Genomic DNA, 16,886 nt, shown 5'->3' on the forward strand with positions numbered 1-16,886 from the left:
CCTCATTGCGTTGCAGCAGAAAACACAAGATGACAGCACTGTGCAGCATGTTCCTGCTCAAATCGGCGGACCATACTCGGGGGATTTACTTTTCACAAGTAAGATTTAACATTACCGTACTATTGGTTGTATTTTGTATTTTCGAACAATGTGGCCTGTATCATAGCTACATGTATGACCTTTGCAGCAAAAAAAACCGCGTGAAAATCTGTTCGGTATTCAGTGAGATATGATTAATTAAGTGTGCTGATAGCTCATTGCACCGGCCAAACAGATTACACTGAGTGGAGTGGATGACCGGTCCAAGATGGCGGCTCCAAATCTCGTCAGCGCTAGTAGGGAGCAGCGGTCGATGCGGCGTCTATGTATATTATGTCTATGGTTACAATGGCTGAACAGTTAAAAAGTTCAGTAGTTTAAAGGGTTAAATTGTTTAACAGTAAAATATTGTAGTGAGGACTTTTATTTTGAAACAGATTTTGGCAGAGGAAGCAGTTGAACAGGATGTGTAGTCTTAATAGGGCCAGTTTGTATGCTTAAAGCCTGAGACTGGCAGTTGGTCCAGATGGCCCGAACACCTGCCATAGGATTCTAATTGCTTAACGGCCGTATTGTGATGTCATAATCATAATGTTAAGTCAATGGGGAAATTTTGATTAGTTTTTAATTAATAGTTTAAAAAGTATAAAAGTTACAAAGCTGAAAAATACATAGCACCCATGTCCTAAGTAAGACCTACGTAACATAGTTTGAATGGAGTTTCTACGTTAAACGGTTGAAGCTGCATTAAGTGCGTTAGAAGAAGAAGAAGAAGAAGCCTAGGAAGAACAGTACAGTGCATTTTCATGCACTGTAATAAGAAGAAGCCTAGGAAGAACAGTACAGTGCATTTTCATGCACTGTAATGAGCTAAAATCAGTGCATATTCGCGCCTAATTATAGAACGTCAAAAAAGAAACAAAGTAGCCGGGGCTGCATCCAGACACTTAGCTGCCGTCGGGGGCTGCATGCAGTCGACTCAACCTCTCTACGGACAGTTTTTAATGTTTATCAGAAAATAACTACTCAGTATTCTGATTGAGTATAATGTTCGGGACAATTAGGGCCGGATTCGGGATTCGGGATAAACGCTTAGATTTCGGGACTGTCCCGAATTGCTCAGGACGTCTGGTCACCCTAATTGAACATCTGATTGTGCAAACTGTTAGGCCTAACCATAACGGCTATTTGATATCCATTCACACATGGGTGATCGATTTATTTTTCTGGATCAGTTTATTCCATTCCATTCCATTCCCACATAGCTATACTCGACCTCATGTTTGCTGTGCGAACGGGATTCACACGACCTGTGACGTAGAGATAAAAAAAAACAAAATAACAGCAAGAATTTGATACATAGGCCTATACAGGTCTTTGATTGGCTAATCTTTTCAGTTTGCAGTGCGTTTTTCCCACGTCCGGAAATGGTGATTCAGTTAAATCGGTGCCTTTTGCGTCCAATCAGTTCTGAAGTTGCTTTAACAACAAATACATTTGTAGGCCTAATGTAAAAAACGTCGTGTTACTATAGATCATATGCTCAATATAAGACCAGTATCATATGCTATGGGTAAGGATTTTGGCCTGTCCCTCGCTATAGCCTAGAACTAGTTGTTCTTTTTCAACAGGTCTCTTTTATAAAATGTTGGTCAAATTATAACATTTTCACAGTTGTATTGTCTCAAGTGTAATCTCATTGTTAAGTAATGGCTTTGATATAAATAGATATATTTTCTTAGAAAATAATAATTTTATCATTGTCCCCCAATTTCGTATCAGTCTATCACCAAAAATCCCTAGGCCCATGGGGACTGGACGATGGTACAAACCAGTAACATCATTTTTAAGTAGGCCTAAGTGACATCATTAGGACGTTCCTATTTTTCATGTTTTATCATGGTTGTGAGAGAGGGGGCAGCATACAATATCAGTCCTGTTACCATTTTTTTTAAAGTGTAGGCTAGTCTATAAACAATTATTTAGTTTGAAACAATTATATTTTTCAAATTTTTAAAATGGAAAAGGCACCGATTTCGTGAAATGATCCAGATGAGGCTCGCACATCAGAAAACCCCTAGAGGGCCACAGTCACCGTCAGGTTTTTTGTTTCATGATTGTAAAATTGAGCTTTTCGTTTATAGCCACGTTTAGGCCTAGGCCATCCTCCAGGACCAGGAATAACCGGCAGGCCGGTGTCCAATATTAGAAGATCAAAGCAGCCATTATTAGGCTACAAATCTCTGTGTGAAAATCTAACTTTAGTACAAAATTCAAACTTGCTGAACAAAACTTCTTTACCGTGTGAACTGCAGAGTAAGAGCACTGGCACACTATTTGTGTTAAACTGATACAGTGTAGCTGACAGCGGAAATGAGACAAGTGGATGAGATTATCCCAGTCACCGCTAGTTTCTACTGGCAACACTTAAAAGTCGCCGTCAACACATCGAACATGGCGGACGGGGATTCTTGGGGTAAGAAATATCAATGGAATTATTGTAGGTAGGACCGACTGTCACTAGATATGTTTGCCTACAGGCTTATAAATGTTTAAGATTAATCGAAACGATGATTATGATCATGAAACAACTTTGGTCGTCTTTTTGAAATGTGATGACGTCTTTTATTTTTCTAGATACTGAGAGCTTTGAGCCAGATCAGCCGCTAAAAAATGCGGCAGTGCATGATAAATGGGAAGGCGAGGATGAGGAGGAGGACATTAAGGTACGCAGTATAATTAAAGTACACCAGTGTCAGCGCAACAACATGCAGTCCTTCATGCAATGTCCCTCGACAGCAACCAGTTATAGAACTCTAGCACTAGGTCTCGTGAAATTGCTCACGTTAGCTTCAGCTAAGGTTAGTTTCCCATGCTAACTTTATTGCTAGATGTATGTTAGCTATCCCTCGGTTCCATTAATCTGCTGGAGACACAGTTAGCGACTAGGGAATAACTTAACTACGTAAAGTGCCTACATGGCCTGTCAATTAGTCAGCTATTACATTGTAATGACAGAGCTTACACATCATTTTGTATAGGGGATAACTAACCACCTTAATAACAATGTTGTTGACGTTACCACTGTCAAAAGTATTTGTGTAGGCTATAATGAAGCAGATTGTAGATACTGTAATTTAGGAAGTTGGGATGTTGATGATGGCTGCTTCCTTCAGTCTGGCTGCTACACATCAGCCTGATGTTTAGTACTGCTGTGAATTCTCTGTTGGTTGCAACTTGCCAGTTAAACACAGTGTGTGACTCACCTGAATCCATATGGATGTTGCGCCTCTAGGATAATTGGGATGACGAAGAAGAGGAGGAAGAAAAGTCTGCTGAGAAACCAACAGGTTGGCTCATGTTAATGGCTGAAGACAGAACTGGTCATTTATACCTTTGCTGGACATGCTCCATAGAGGTGTTAAGTGGAGGCCTACTGGCCCTGGTGCTTTTGTCTTACAGAGGTCAAGTCTTCTGAGAAGAAGAAACTAAATGAGAAAATTAAAGAGAAGGAAAATTTGCAAAGACAAAAGCAGGAGGAGCTTCGGAAGAGGGTGTGTGTGTGTGTGTGTGCGTGTGTGTGTGTGTGTGTCTGTGTGTGGAATAGGAATACTGTGTTCTTTCCTATGCTGCTGCTTAAGCTTGAGGCAGGTTTTATGAGCTGTCTGTTCTCTTTCGATCTCAGATAGAGGAGCCGGAGGAGCAGGCGCAGCTTGCGGAGCTCACGCAGGTCATGGAGCTCACGCCAGAGGATGAACTCGCAGAAACTCTACACGTGAAGAAGCTTCAGGAGGACACTGATCTGGAGCTGGCTAGCGATGCATTCGGTAAGATCATCCATTTCAGGGTGAAGGAGACTGTCCTCCCTCCACCCTCTTACTGATTATGGATCAGATAAATGGCACTTCTTCTGCGACTATGAGACCGTCGTGCTCTTCTGTCTCTTGTCTCAGGCGTCGTTAGTAACCATGTGACGGGCATTGACGCTATCAGTCCCGCCTCCAGAGAAGACTTCACAGAGTTTGAGAAGCTGCTGAAAGACAAGATCTCACCCTACGAGAAGTCCGTACATTATAGCAACTTCGTAGAGTCCCTGTTCAAGAACCTGTGCATCTCAAGTGAGTACTGGCGTGGTTACTTCTTAGGCAGGACATCTGGATTTCTGTTGTATTTTACTTTAGTCAGAATGTCATGAAGAAGTATATTCATGCCAATGTTGTTCAGTTGAACTGATATCTTGCTGTCAATTTGACCTTTGAGGAAACCAACTGTTTCCTCTTGTTGTCTTTGTTGATGTGTTTGTGCAGTGGAAGTGGAGGACCTGAAGAAGATCAACAACTCAATGACTGCGCTGCTCAGTGAGAAACAGAAGCAAGAGAAGGTTAGCTGGTGTTCTGATCTGTGTTCTGATCTCTGTGTTCTGAGAAGGTTAACTGGAGTTCTGATCTGTGTTCTGATCTCTGTGTTCTGAGAAGGTTAGCTGGTGTTCTGTGTTCTGATCTCTGTTCTGAGAAGGTTAGCTGGTGTTCTGATCTGTGTTCTGATCTCTGTGTTCTGAGATGGTTAGTGTTCTCATCTGTGTTCTGATCTCTGTGTTCTGAGAAGGTTACATGTAGCTGGTGTTCTGATCTGTGTTCTGATCTCTGTGTTCTGAGAAGGTTAGCTGGTGTTCTGATCTGTGTTCTGATCTCTGTGTTCTGAGAAGGTTAGCTGGTGTTCTGATCTGTGTTCTGATCTCTGTGTTCTGAGAAGGTTAGCTGGTGTTATCATCTTTGTTCTGATCTCTGTGATCTGAGAAGGTTAGCTGGTGTTCTGATCTGTGTTCTGATCTCTGTGTTCTGAGAAGGTTAGCTGGTGTTCTGATCTGTGTTCTGATCTCTGTGTTCTGAGAAGGTTAGCTGGTGTTCTGATCTGTTTTCTGATCTCTGTGTTCTGAGAAGGTTCTGTGAAGGTGATATCTTTATAAGTTCGCCGTGAACATGCACAACTCTAGGTTAACAAATACGAGATTGATTGAACTAACTGGTAACCGGTGTTTTGGAACCAACAGTTCGGATTTAGTCACCACAGGTTGAGAGAACACAGAGGTTGAGAGAACACAGAGGTTAAGTTTTATCTCAGTGTTTGTTAAACCTCCTTTCTGGAATAACCCCCTGGTGTTCTGAGAAGGTTAGCTGGTGTTCTGGGACCATATTCACAAAGCCTTTTATCTTACCACTAGGAGTACTCCTAAATCGCACTAAAAGATTTTAGCTAGGAGTTTTCTCTTAAAAGTTATTCACAAAGCCTTTCAGACCTAGTCTTAGTAAGGAAAAATGACAACTCCTAAACTAAGAGTGAGTCTTCGTTGCTATGGATGACATCATTACTCATGCACGAGCTTGACTGAAGTGACCATCATCAGCCACCTTGATTGGCTGATGATTGTAACGCGGGAATGATTCCAAACACCTCTCTCACGATGATGAGTGACAGGTCTGAGAATGCGTGCGCTACACAAGTATAGTGCGAAGGACGGAAGATGATAAATAACTGAATAAAAAGGCCTAGCCTAAATGAGTAAAGAGTAAGGCAAAACAAATAGCCTAGTAGCCTAATGAAACATAGGCCTACGGATTGATCGGATCTTTGCAACATTAGTAAATTAATATGTCATATGCCTACGTTTGCAAAGAGGAGAACATTTTAATTTGATTCACAATGAAACGTTACATTTAATTTACATGTTGACAATGAGTAGTTTTGGTTGTTGTTGGTGGCGTTATAGCATCCCTTTTATGCCTACAATGCAAAATTGTTCCCTCGCGATTGGAAGCTCCTGTTGCCGCATACCCATTTCAAAACATTGCAACGTGAAATGCCACAAAAAGCTGTTTGTGAAAAGGTCTTAGTGAGTTAGGAGTCCTCTCAACTTCTTTTAAGCTGTCCCAGACTTAGGTGCTACTTTTAGGTCTAAAATGCTTCGTGAATTACTTTTAGTGGAAAAAATTAGGAGTCCTAAAGTTAGGAGTGACACGCCCATTATTTTTAGGAGTTGCTCCTAAATTCGCCACTTAGGAGCTACTTTTAGCCTTAAAATTCTTTGTGAATCTCTGTGTTCTGGTCATAGACTGTAAAAATAGTTCTGATCTCTGTGTTCCGAGAAGGTTAGCTAATGATCTGATCCCTGTGTTCTGTGACAGAGAAACCTCACATAGTAGGGTTTAGTATTAATACCAATTTGTCCACTTTTCTACATAAAATGTCTTCACAGCAGAATAAAGGCTGTTTTAATGATTGTAATATTTGTCTTCACAGCAGAATAAAGGCTGTTTTAATGATTGTAATGTTTGTCTTCACAGCAGAATAAAGGCTGTTTTAATGATTGTAATGTTTGTCTTCACAGCAGAATAAAGGCTGTTTTAATGATTGTAATGTTTGTCTTCACAGCAGAGTAAAGGCTGTTGTAATGTTTCAATGTTTTAATGTTTGTCTCCACAGCAGAATAAAGGCTGTTTTAATGATTGTAATGTTTGTCTTCACAGCAGAGTAAAGGCTGTTGTAATGTTTTAATGATAGTAATGTTTGTTTCCACAGCAGAATAAAGGCTGTTTTAATGATTGTAATGTTTTAATGTTTGTCTCCACAGCAGAATAAAGGCAAGAAGAAGAAAAGGGGAGTGGTCCCAGGAGGAGGCCTAAAGGCCATCATGAAGGACGACCTGGACGATTACGGCGGGTTTGACGGTGGCTACACACAAGACTACGAGGATTTCATGTGACGCTGGCTCCATGACCCCCTCGCCCTCCGCTGCCCTTTGACCCTGTGACCTCTACATGACCTGCGCCCCAGCCCACGAATCTCAGCCTGAGCAAGCAAACATCTGTCCAACCATGTGGCGCTGGCAAACATCTCTCCACCCGTGCGGCGCTGGTTAACATCTCTCCACCCGTGGGGCGCGGGTAAATATCTCCACCCGCGCGGAGCTGGCTTGGTGCGCCCCACAGGCCTGGTCGGGGGTTCCCCGGCTGCTTCCACCTCACCTGGAGAACTGATGAGACGGAAGTAAACAGAGGGAGGCTTTACACGCTGACTAGTACTGAAACAGGCCACCGCATCACGACTCCAACCACAGCCACCATCAACCTGGGCACAGAAGATGGCCATGACGTCCTGGTTATCTGTATTACAGACAGGCATCTGCTACCATCTGGAGGTCAAATTGACAGACTATGCAAATTGATTCTGCATAAATCTACTCTTGTGTTGCATTGTGTTAAACTTACCTCATGGATTTTAGTTTAGTATTCTCTGAAAACTCAGAGCTACTTGTCATACCCAGGTAGGGAAAACAAGCCAATCATTGTTGGCTTTTTAGATAACATTAAGATTGTGGTTTTCATATTAGTACTTATCTAGTCCTATACAGTTGATTAAAAGAAAAAAAACAAGTGGTTTATGTGCACTCATAAGGTGTCTGTCCATCAGTATTGGCTGTTACATATAATAACGGATTTCACTGCACATAGTGAAATGCTGAAATTGTTACATTTTTGTGAACGTCTAATTAAGGTTATGAAACTATGAATAAGTTTGAGGTGAAACACCCCCATTTTATGTAGAATGGAATTGTCTGACTTGTTTGTCATTGTTGTTTTGGAGGAGCAATCTTGTCAGTGCAGTTACATGCGCAAAACAAATGAACCCACCAGTCTGATTATAGTAAGAATACAGAATATTAGGGATGCACCAATATATCGGTCAACATAGGCAATGGCCAATATTGGCCTTGTTTACTAATATCAGCTATCGGTTGTTTATGACTTTTACCAATAGCAGAAGCTGATGTTTACCTGCTATGTTGCATCAATTCTGCACTAGGTAAATGTGCTATGAAGGTCTGATTGATTGTTCAATTCTTTTTTTAATGAATACGGTATAATAAACAAAGTAAACAAACAAAGAACAAAATATCGGTATCTGCATCGGATACTGGCTAATTGGTTATTTTATACATCTCTATAAATATCGGTGTAGTATCGGTGCATCCCTACAGAATATTCATGATGACACATCTTCATTCTGGAATCATAATGACAAACTCCAACAAACATGACATATCTAATCAGATTGAAATGGGAAAACTCCTGGTTCTGCATTAAATTGGATTTCAATCTGATTACACAATTTACATCTCAATTTTTAATCAGAGTACAAGGAGTATTCAGACTGATCTGATTGTTTGCGTGTAACCACACTGACACTGGCAGCAGCTCTCAAGCATAGTGTATTCACCTGGCCCAAGAATTTCATGCAATCAAAGGACCCAGACTCCCCATGAAAGCTTTGCTAACAAAGAAGGTATTTGGGCAAAGGAAAATAATAGAGGAAAAAAACAAGACATTCAGGATTCTGAAACTCAAATAGGACTACAGTGTTTTCTTAAGAATATGTAATAAACTTATTCTTTAAATGCCTGTAACTGTTTTCTGACAAATTGTCTGACCACCATGTTGAACTCAAACACAAATTCAGTCTCACTACAGCATTTGTATCGCAGAAACAAATTATTTTATGGTTGAGTAAAATAATTAAAAGCTGAATTCCAAAAATAATTCAGTGGAAATGCATGGATTCCAGTTTCTTCCAGTAGCAGCAACTGGAATCCATGCATTTCCACGGAATTATTTTTGGAATCTGATCCCTTATCATACCTGTTCATTCTTACTCGTAGCTCGACTTATCGTGACTAAATTCAAGATGGCTGCAAACGCTAAACTTCATGAAGATACTGTCTGTATAAATCGTCTTGTAAGTAAATTACCAGTGCTTTTTCAAAGTTCTCAATGTCTCGTTTTAAATGTCAGGGCCCTCGGAAGTCTACCAATGAAGTGTGGAGATACATTGAGCCTCGTAAATGGTGTAAAACAGTGATTTATTTGCATGGCTAGCCCGATGCCGAAGCACCACCATTGAAAAAGCTGTTAGTAGCATCTGCTAACTAGCGCCAGATTTTGGAGTGCAGGGGACAAGCGAGATGGGCTATGAGACAAACGTTCACACTCGGTATAGTGTTGCACGGCGTATCGATACTAAAAAAGTATCACGATGCCTTCATGCAAAAAACGATACGATTTTCGACGTTTTTAGAATCGATACTTTCTTAAAATAATAACGTTCTGTGTTTGTGTGAACTGCTGTTCTCACTGCTCCTTGCACGCATCTAGGCAAGTGGGCGTGTCAAGCAGGCAGCTCTGAGTGAGTGAGTGCGCAGCCAACGTCAACATAGTTCTTTGCCGACAGTCCTCAGCCTTGTGGATAAAACAAAAGGTGAAGTAAAATCTGCAACTATTTCGGATACATCGCGAATAGTGAAGGCAAGCCATCAGGTACACAGAGGCCCGTTTGTAAAATACAACATTTTTAGTTGTATTTTTGAGTTCAAAAAACGACAGGTTAACGAATATGCTATAGAAAACACCAAGTTCCAAGTGCCAAGTTCTTCTCTTCTGTTTTAGTCTAGCCTAAGTGAAACGAGTATATGGTTCTCTGGGATAAAGCGAACCTTCTTTCATCGATGCATTTTGACGAGACATAACGAGCTGTAATCATAGGGTGCTAACGTGATGAAAGCGCAATGTTCACGCCAGAATAACATTACCATAACTTGTAAACAATCTATTTCATGTTCGATCAGTACTACTGGTAATATTTGTCATGGCATGTAGACTGCAATTTGTTTAATAATTATTGGCCAGATGTAAGATAGGACACCCGAAATGCGCTAATTAAAGCCCACGGCATATAATACCACCAAAGCGTGTTGAGTCCTAATAATAATAGCGGCTTATTGTTACGTGGTAGCAAATCATGTTATCAAAGAAATAGACGTAATGTAGGAATGCACACAGATATATTGCAACAGGTAGGCTAATGGTGTAGGCCTATCTGACGAAGACCTGAGTGGTTGGAATGTCGTACTTGTACACTGGGCGCAAAGAAGACTATCCTCACATTTTTACCTTTGCAACTGTCAAAGAAATCCCATGAACACGGGAAGACCAAGGGTAGCCTATACTGTACATCCGATGGCCTAAAGATTAGGCCCCTCTGCATAGCATTCAGTGATTTGCATGCAGTAATTTCAACACTGACCTTGATCTAGCCTAGTTTGGCTATTTGAAGCTACTTTATTGCCAAAACAACACAATGTAAATGAACTATAACAAACAATAAAGGACTTAATCACACAAAGTAGGCCTACTATTTTACTGGCTATAAAAAATGATAATTATGTAGGAAGTTTAGAACCCAGAGTTGACCTGCACACTACAAAAGTGCACCGAATTCAACACAAATGATTCAATACACTTGGAGGAGGTATGAGTCCTTTCTTTTCCAGATATCTTAGGATTTCGCCGTAGTATCGTTTTAGTATTGAGCATCGTGATATTTATGGCAGGTATCGTATCGAAGTCATAATTTTGGTCATGTTTCAACACACTTTAGGTCAATATCACACCGGAATTCTCCTTTAAGCCTCTCACTATGGCATTGCCAGCCTACATTCGTGACACCACACATGTCCTGTCCATCCTAGTGGAAATCTGTAAAGGAATCTTTAGGAAGTCCACGGACAGGAACACTGTCACAGGCCGATAGTTTTCATCCTAGCACTCTTATTTCAAATATCCCCTATGGTCAGTTTCAAAGACTACGCAGAATCTGTGACTCTGATGTGGACTTCGATGTAGGCTACAGGCCGAGGATATGTGCAAACGTTTTCAGTATAGAGGGCATAAGAAAAAAAGACCTAAATTCAGCCCTGGACAAAGCAAAATCATTAAACAGGAAGGATTTGTTCAAAAAATCTCACCGAAAAAGGTACATCCAATAATAAGATCTTTTTCTCTACACAGTATGGCTCTATGGGTTTTGACATTAGACGGGTAATCAGAAAAAATTGGAACATACTACATAGTGACCCTAATTTATGCCCAGTGTTTTTAGAGCCTCCAATGTTCTCCTTCAGGAGGGCACCCACTCTTAAGGACAAACTAATGAGGAGTCACGTCCCTCCTTCTAGACCTTCTTCATGGCTTCAGAGACCCAAGGGCACATACTGATGTGGCTCATGTAATCATTGTGACAATGTTGCCCGTCAAAGTTAATATATTGATGTGTTTACCCAAACATTTTATTGTAAGGACTTTGCTAATTGTAACACCACACATGTTGTTTACAGACTTGAATGTGAGAGTGGGTGTTTCTATGTGGGGCGCAGTAAGCAAAGACTCCAATAGCGTTCTGCAGAGCATAAATACGTCAAAAGAACTCTACATTTCAAAGAGGCTGGACACACTGATCTGAAAAACTTGAAAGTAATGGTCATTAAAGTAATTTCTAGGAATGTAAGGGGTGGAGACAGGCTTCAACGTCTTCAAAGGGAGACCTGGTGGATCGTAAAACTCAAGGCCACCACCTTCCCAGGTCTAAACGATGATGTGGATTTTTCACCTTTTCTATAGGGCTTTTTAGTAATGATGGTATGTCTGTTCTAATGCTCTATTGGTTTTGTTCTTAGGCATATCATAGTTAGTATGTCTTTGTGTATAATATAATTTAATAATAATATTTAAGTGCAGGAAGTAGCTTTGTGCAAACACTATCTGCATACAATTAACTGTGTTTTCCTTGCGGTCCCTGGGACAGCTCAGTATATTTGGTTGTGATGAGATAATTAGTATCTCCAATTACCTAGTCATTGTTGTTAAGGTTTGGGTGTAGGACTTAGGTCATGTGACCATTCCTACACCTCTCTACCTGGTAAATGTGCTCACCTGTGTTTGTCTAGCATGCTGATGAAAACTGTATGGTAGAAACGCGTTGGCATGTAACCAATGCTTTTTATATTTATCAGGACTGCCTCAATTTGTCTGTTTTTTCAACGATAGCCTCACACTTTACAGTTTCTGAGTGTTTAGATACACAACACGTCAGACAGCACAGATCTCATGTCGAAGCTGACTCTGAAGTGCAGGTGTGCCTGCAGGTGAATGAAACTGGGATTTTCAAGGTCATGAGGCGCTGGTGTAAAGACCCTTGCTTAAGGTCGCCACTTTGACCTTGGAGACATCTATGTCAGTGTGGAGTTGCATTGCCTGAAGCCAGACGCGTGGCGTTTTATTATGAGCCTGGTGGCGGAGAGAGGCGTGCGTTAGGCTGCACAGATAACCTGTCAGTGTTGCAGCCTTGTCCTTGCTGGTGGCGGGGTCATTATCTTGATCATCTAAATTGCCCCCTAAATTGGTCACATGACCTGCATCACAAAGGGTCCAGTCTTTTTGCATTGATTGAACTTATCTAAAACGACTCAAAAGGATGAAATGGTTTTAGGACAAAAAGAAAACAACAGGGAGATTGTAAAGATAAGGCCTGGGGATAATTAACAACAGATTCGGACGAGGAGAACTTACTGTAATACTCCCGCATCGATTGGCTGTCAGGGGGGTGGAGGTGTGTGTGTGTGTGTGTGTGTGTGTGTGTGTGTCCATAACGGATGAACAGTGCCGTGTGTGTGTGTGTGTGTGTGTGTGTGTGTGTGTGTGTGTGTGTGTGAGAGAGAGACCTTCCCTATAAAAGGTGGCTGCAGGTCAGGGCAGTTCTGTGTTGGGGTTAGGGTTATGACTGTGCTGCTCTGCTGTGATGGATGTCTCTCTGGGCTGTGTGCTGTCACTCTTCTGGTTGCTGGGCGCGTCCCCGGCATGGGCTCTGGCGGACTCAGATGCTGAGGAGACTCAGCCGTCGTCATCGGCAACCCTCCTGCAGGCTCTGCACTGCCCGCCCTGTGAGCGGATCCACTGTTCTCCGCTGCGCACCCTCCAGCTCACGTGCAAGGGCGGCGTCACCACGGGGGTGTGCGGCTGCTGCCCCACCTGTGCCAGGCAGGCGGACGAGAGCTGCGGGGGCAGCTGGGACTACCTGGGCAAGTGTGACCAGGGCCTGGTTTGTGTGATCGAGGGGGCCGAACACGACACTGCACGCAAAGGTGGCATCTGCAAGTCAGGTAAGAGACATCACACAGACACCTGAGACACACCTGAGTCTGACTCGGGGAGGACAAGGCCATTTTAACTCCTTGTAATATATATATGCAATATATGTATCTGCATATGTACATGTACATCTCCATATGCAGGATAGTTACCCTGGTCACATGCAATGTTTTATATTTGAATTGTGCTTTGATTTGAGAAGAGGTAATCGATTTTTATTCTGCTGGTAATTGAAAATTGACATCAGAAGAGTTAATCTGATTTATGAACTGTGAAAAGCAATACAGCTGTCAAGGACTCCTTTGATGTACACGCGCGTTCTTGTTTGAGCAACGTAATAATGACACCTCTTATCTTCCCCATGGTGAAATCGACAAGCCTTATCAACAGAAATCACAGCAATATAGTTAAGGATTTCAGCCTTTTTGACGTCTTCTCTTTCACATTTCTGAGATTTTGCATTTCTTTTTGCAACATTTTTTTGTAACACTTTAAGAAAAAACGTATTTGCCCTTAAACACTATTTGCAACACTTGCCAAACGTATTTGTCCTTAAAGTGTGTGGATCTCAGCTGAACGTTTTTAATCCCCGTTATCCGCAGTGCTGGATGTGGACACCTGCCGACCGGACTGCACCTGGGAGTTCTGTCAAGCCAACCCGCATGAGATCTGCTCCGGCAGGTGAGCAAACTACAACACACACTCAGAGGCAGGGCTCGAATTATCTTTTTGTCTTTAAGGGGGTCTCTCTCTCATAAAAAAGTTGGCACATCCAGTACATAGCCTAAAGGCGATACAATTAAATAGCCTAGGCGCGAGTGGCGCTTTTGCGCAGTATGCGCACGGTAGGCCTTGGCTATAACTTGACAGATTTGATAGAAATTGATTCCTTTTAATTAATTTCAAAATATTATTGATTGCAGTAGTCCATATTTCATTTCAATTTCACAATACAAAAAAATAGACTAAACTTAGTTTAGTCTGAGTGTCATTCTCAATTTAACAACGTAACTCATTTGAACCATACCACCGTCTCAGATAGGCTAAAACACAATAATGCATGTAGTCTTTAACTTATACACAGGGAAAATGCACTAACTGGCAGAAATTAATAAAGCCATTGCAGCCAAACTATGTTATAGTATTATAGGCTAATGTACACATAGTGATATCAACACCGGGGTGTTCAGTCGTCTCGTGTGTTGAACCGTGGAAATAAATAGACGAACAATTTTGGAATTTGCACTGCGTGATGAGATGTTGTCGGGTAGCCATTGAATTTTCCGTAATCAGAGATTGCTAACAGTTGTTTCAAAATATCTGGGAACTTTCCGGAGCTCTGAATGGCAGAGGATAGTTGGAACGTAGCCTAGCCTACTGGTAAGAGATCGTTCAGGGATGGATAATGAGCGTTGTTTAAGATTCAATTACAATGCCAGACACCTTCAGATATAAGAGACCACCTCAGATTTTTGACTTTGTTGTTTTTATGGGAGCCAGTCCTCACTCTAAGGGAGCTCGGCTCCCTCTGGCTCCCACGTAATTCGAGCACTGCTCAGAGGTGACACTCTCTGAAGTGCATTTAGAAACATACACTCTGAACTAGAAACACACTCAAATGTGAACGTACAAACACACACTCAGATGTGACCTTAGACACACAGTCTCAGATGTGAAGAAGCAGTGCCTTTATTCTGTGATGTTTCATGATCATTAAATGATCCCTGATGTGCACCAGAGGTCTTCTCCCAAACCTTCTGTATCTGCGGTCTCTCTCTCTCTCTCTCTCCATCACACTGCTACCATCTGCCTTTACTTTCTAATAGCGGGAACATGTTTTAATCAGCTGTTGTGACCTTTTCTCCATCTTACCCTTCCAACCCTGTCGTCCATCTCACCCATCTCCCTGCGTGCCCTCTGCCCCGGCTGCAGGCATGTGTCCCTGGGGAAGCAGGACTGTCAGGGCTCCTGTCAGCACACATCCTGCTCCAGCTGCCTGGTCCTGCAGCCGCCCCGCTGCCCCCAGTCCTGCGGCACCACCGACCCGGCCTGCCTGCAGAACTACGGCCGCTGCGTCAGGCGCCACCTGGCCCACACACACCACCCCCCCACCTGCCACCAAACCCTACAGGTAAGCACCACATCCTTGTGGAGACGTTCTCCGTAGTAACCTATAGGTCTTATGTTATACATAACTGCAAACATACAACTGTGTTATTACAGTTGCAATTTGAATGTCCCAACACATGGAGGTTCATGATATTTACCTTTTTGTTGTTGAACCAACAGAGCAACTTTGAGGGCTACTTCTTGTGTATGGTGCCTCCCTGCCTGAACACGGTCAAATGATCAACTTCCTCTTCAAGGGACCCCAGCAGACAACGTTTCAGAAGAATGTAGCATGGACCAAGATGGCAGCTTTGTAAAATTTGTTTGAACTTTACAAGTGTGATTATAGTTGTTTGTTTGTTTCTGTGTATCTTAAAAAATCTGTCTTAGAAGTCCTACATTGTGATTGCAAACACATGTAGGCTACAGGCTAATTTGATGGAAAGTTTTAAAATATTAAAACTAAAGTGTAAAGTAATTTCATGTTTTTTTTATTATTATTATCCATTGCACTTTTCTAAATAAAGAACACTAAAATACTTTGCGTGTGTTTGAAGGCACTGAAAACTGGTTATAATGGACAATGAGGGAGAAGTTGCGTTTGTTTGTGTTTATGTTAATTCAAATTTATTACCAGACACTTTTGTGCAAAAAACCTTAGGCCATTGAAGTAACTCACCCCTACCTTCAGTATTCCCAGAGAAACCCCACGCAGGGTTTCGTTTTTGTTTGAGATTCAGGCAGTCCCCACATTGTTTGTTTCCAGTTTTTGGAACCTGGGCTGCACAGAGACCAGGTTTTTTACAGTGTAGACTGTAGAAATGGGCAGCTAGCGGTCGTGAAGAGATGATTGCTGAATGTGACAAAAAAATTGTATGGGCTTGGAATCGCGTCAAATCCCTGACTGCACCTTTAAATGATCTGCGTACAGAAATGTTGTAATGTCACCATGTCTATCTTCCCATCAGTGATGATGTAGTAGGCTAATATGTATCAAAACCAGGCCTGGTTACTGAATAACTGCGCCTTTATGGGCCTGTCATAACTCACAATGGACCGGTGTGTTGTCCGGCCTTTTGATGTAAACCCCTGAGAGGAGATGGTTAATTCTCATAAAGCTCTTCTCATCACACACTACTTTATTGATTTATGTGTTTAAGACGAATTAGGTTGTTTCACCTGTTTGGAAACGGGACAGAAGGAGCTTTGTTATTTGTCTCGGTCCTGACTCCTGGTTGACCCACAGCAGCGGTAACCATTTCGATATCATTTAGCCAAAATAAATGGCCCTTTTAGACACAGACAGCAAAGGGCTCAATGCACACCTGCCTATGAAAACCAATCGATGCTACACTGCTGTTAAAATATATAAACATATTAGTATAGGTTGTAGTGCTTCCTTTCGATCATGTCCTAATTGGTCACTCATTTTCAAGCGACATAAACAATGGCACATGGCCTATAACCAGCAGCAAGTGACTCTGCCGCTCACAGACGTAGTCTCGCCTTCAAAGGATGCCGCGGCAGTTATCAGCGTCTATCGGTGGCTTCTATCGCCGCTGTTGTTTTTGACTGATAGGAGTGCCGATATCAGGACACAGCCAGGTCATGTGTCGCAAAGACCACAGTGAGCTTCGAATACGTAACGCTACAAATTCCGCGCCACAATGGAGAACCGCAATACCAGAACAGTGAGTCACTGAT

At 42.0% G+C, this 16,886-nt stretch overlaps 2 protein-coding genes across 3 annotated transcripts; both read left to right on the forward strand.

The window, feature by feature from the left end:
• Positions 1 to 2,170: 2,170 nt before the first annotated feature.
• eif3ja (eukaryotic translation initiation factor 3, subunit Ja) lies at positions 2,171 to 8,495 on the forward strand. Of its 2 annotated transcripts, XM_042109984.1 has the most exons (8): positions 2,171 to 2,515; positions 2,677 to 2,765; positions 3,335 to 3,389; positions 3,502 to 3,593; positions 3,725 to 3,866; positions 3,993 to 4,157; positions 4,347 to 4,420; positions 6,668 to 8,495. In XM_042109984.1, exons 1-8 carry the CDS (start codon positions 2,413 to 2,415, stop codon positions 6,797 to 6,799), a joined length of 852 nt encoding a protein of 283 aa, XP_041965918.1. In that variant the 5' UTR covers positions 2,171 to 2,412; the 3' UTR covers positions 6,800 to 8,495. The 2 variants fall into 2 exon arrangements, with proteins under 2 accessions (XP_041965918.1, XP_041965919.1); XM_042109985.1 differs by lacking the exons at positions 3,335 to 3,389; positions 3,502 to 3,593 and having other exon boundaries at positions 2,186 to 2,515.
• A 1,988-nt stretch (positions 8,496 to 10,483) lies between these two features.
• si:ch73-330k17.3 (IGFBP domain-containing protein) lies at positions 10,484 to 15,706 on the forward strand. Its single transcript, XM_042109988.1, has 4 exons — positions 10,484 to 13,084; positions 13,676 to 13,754; positions 15,006 to 15,204; positions 15,363 to 15,706. The coding sequence occupies exons 1-4, from the start codon at positions 12,724 to 12,726 to the stop codon at positions 15,420 to 15,422; spliced, it is 699 nt and encodes a 232-aa protein (XP_041965922.1). The 5' UTR covers positions 10,484 to 12,723; the 3' UTR covers positions 15,423 to 15,706.
• Positions 15,707 to 16,886: the final 1,180 nt, after the last annotated feature.

The sequence above is a fragment of the Alosa sapidissima genome, chromosome 11 (assembly GCF_018492685.1).
Source record: "Alosa sapidissima isolate fAloSap1 chromosome 11, fAloSap1.pri, whole genome shotgun sequence".
In the NCBI taxonomy this organism is placed as follows: Eukaryota; Metazoa; Chordata; class Actinopteri; order Clupeiformes; family Clupeidae; genus Alosa; species Alosa sapidissima.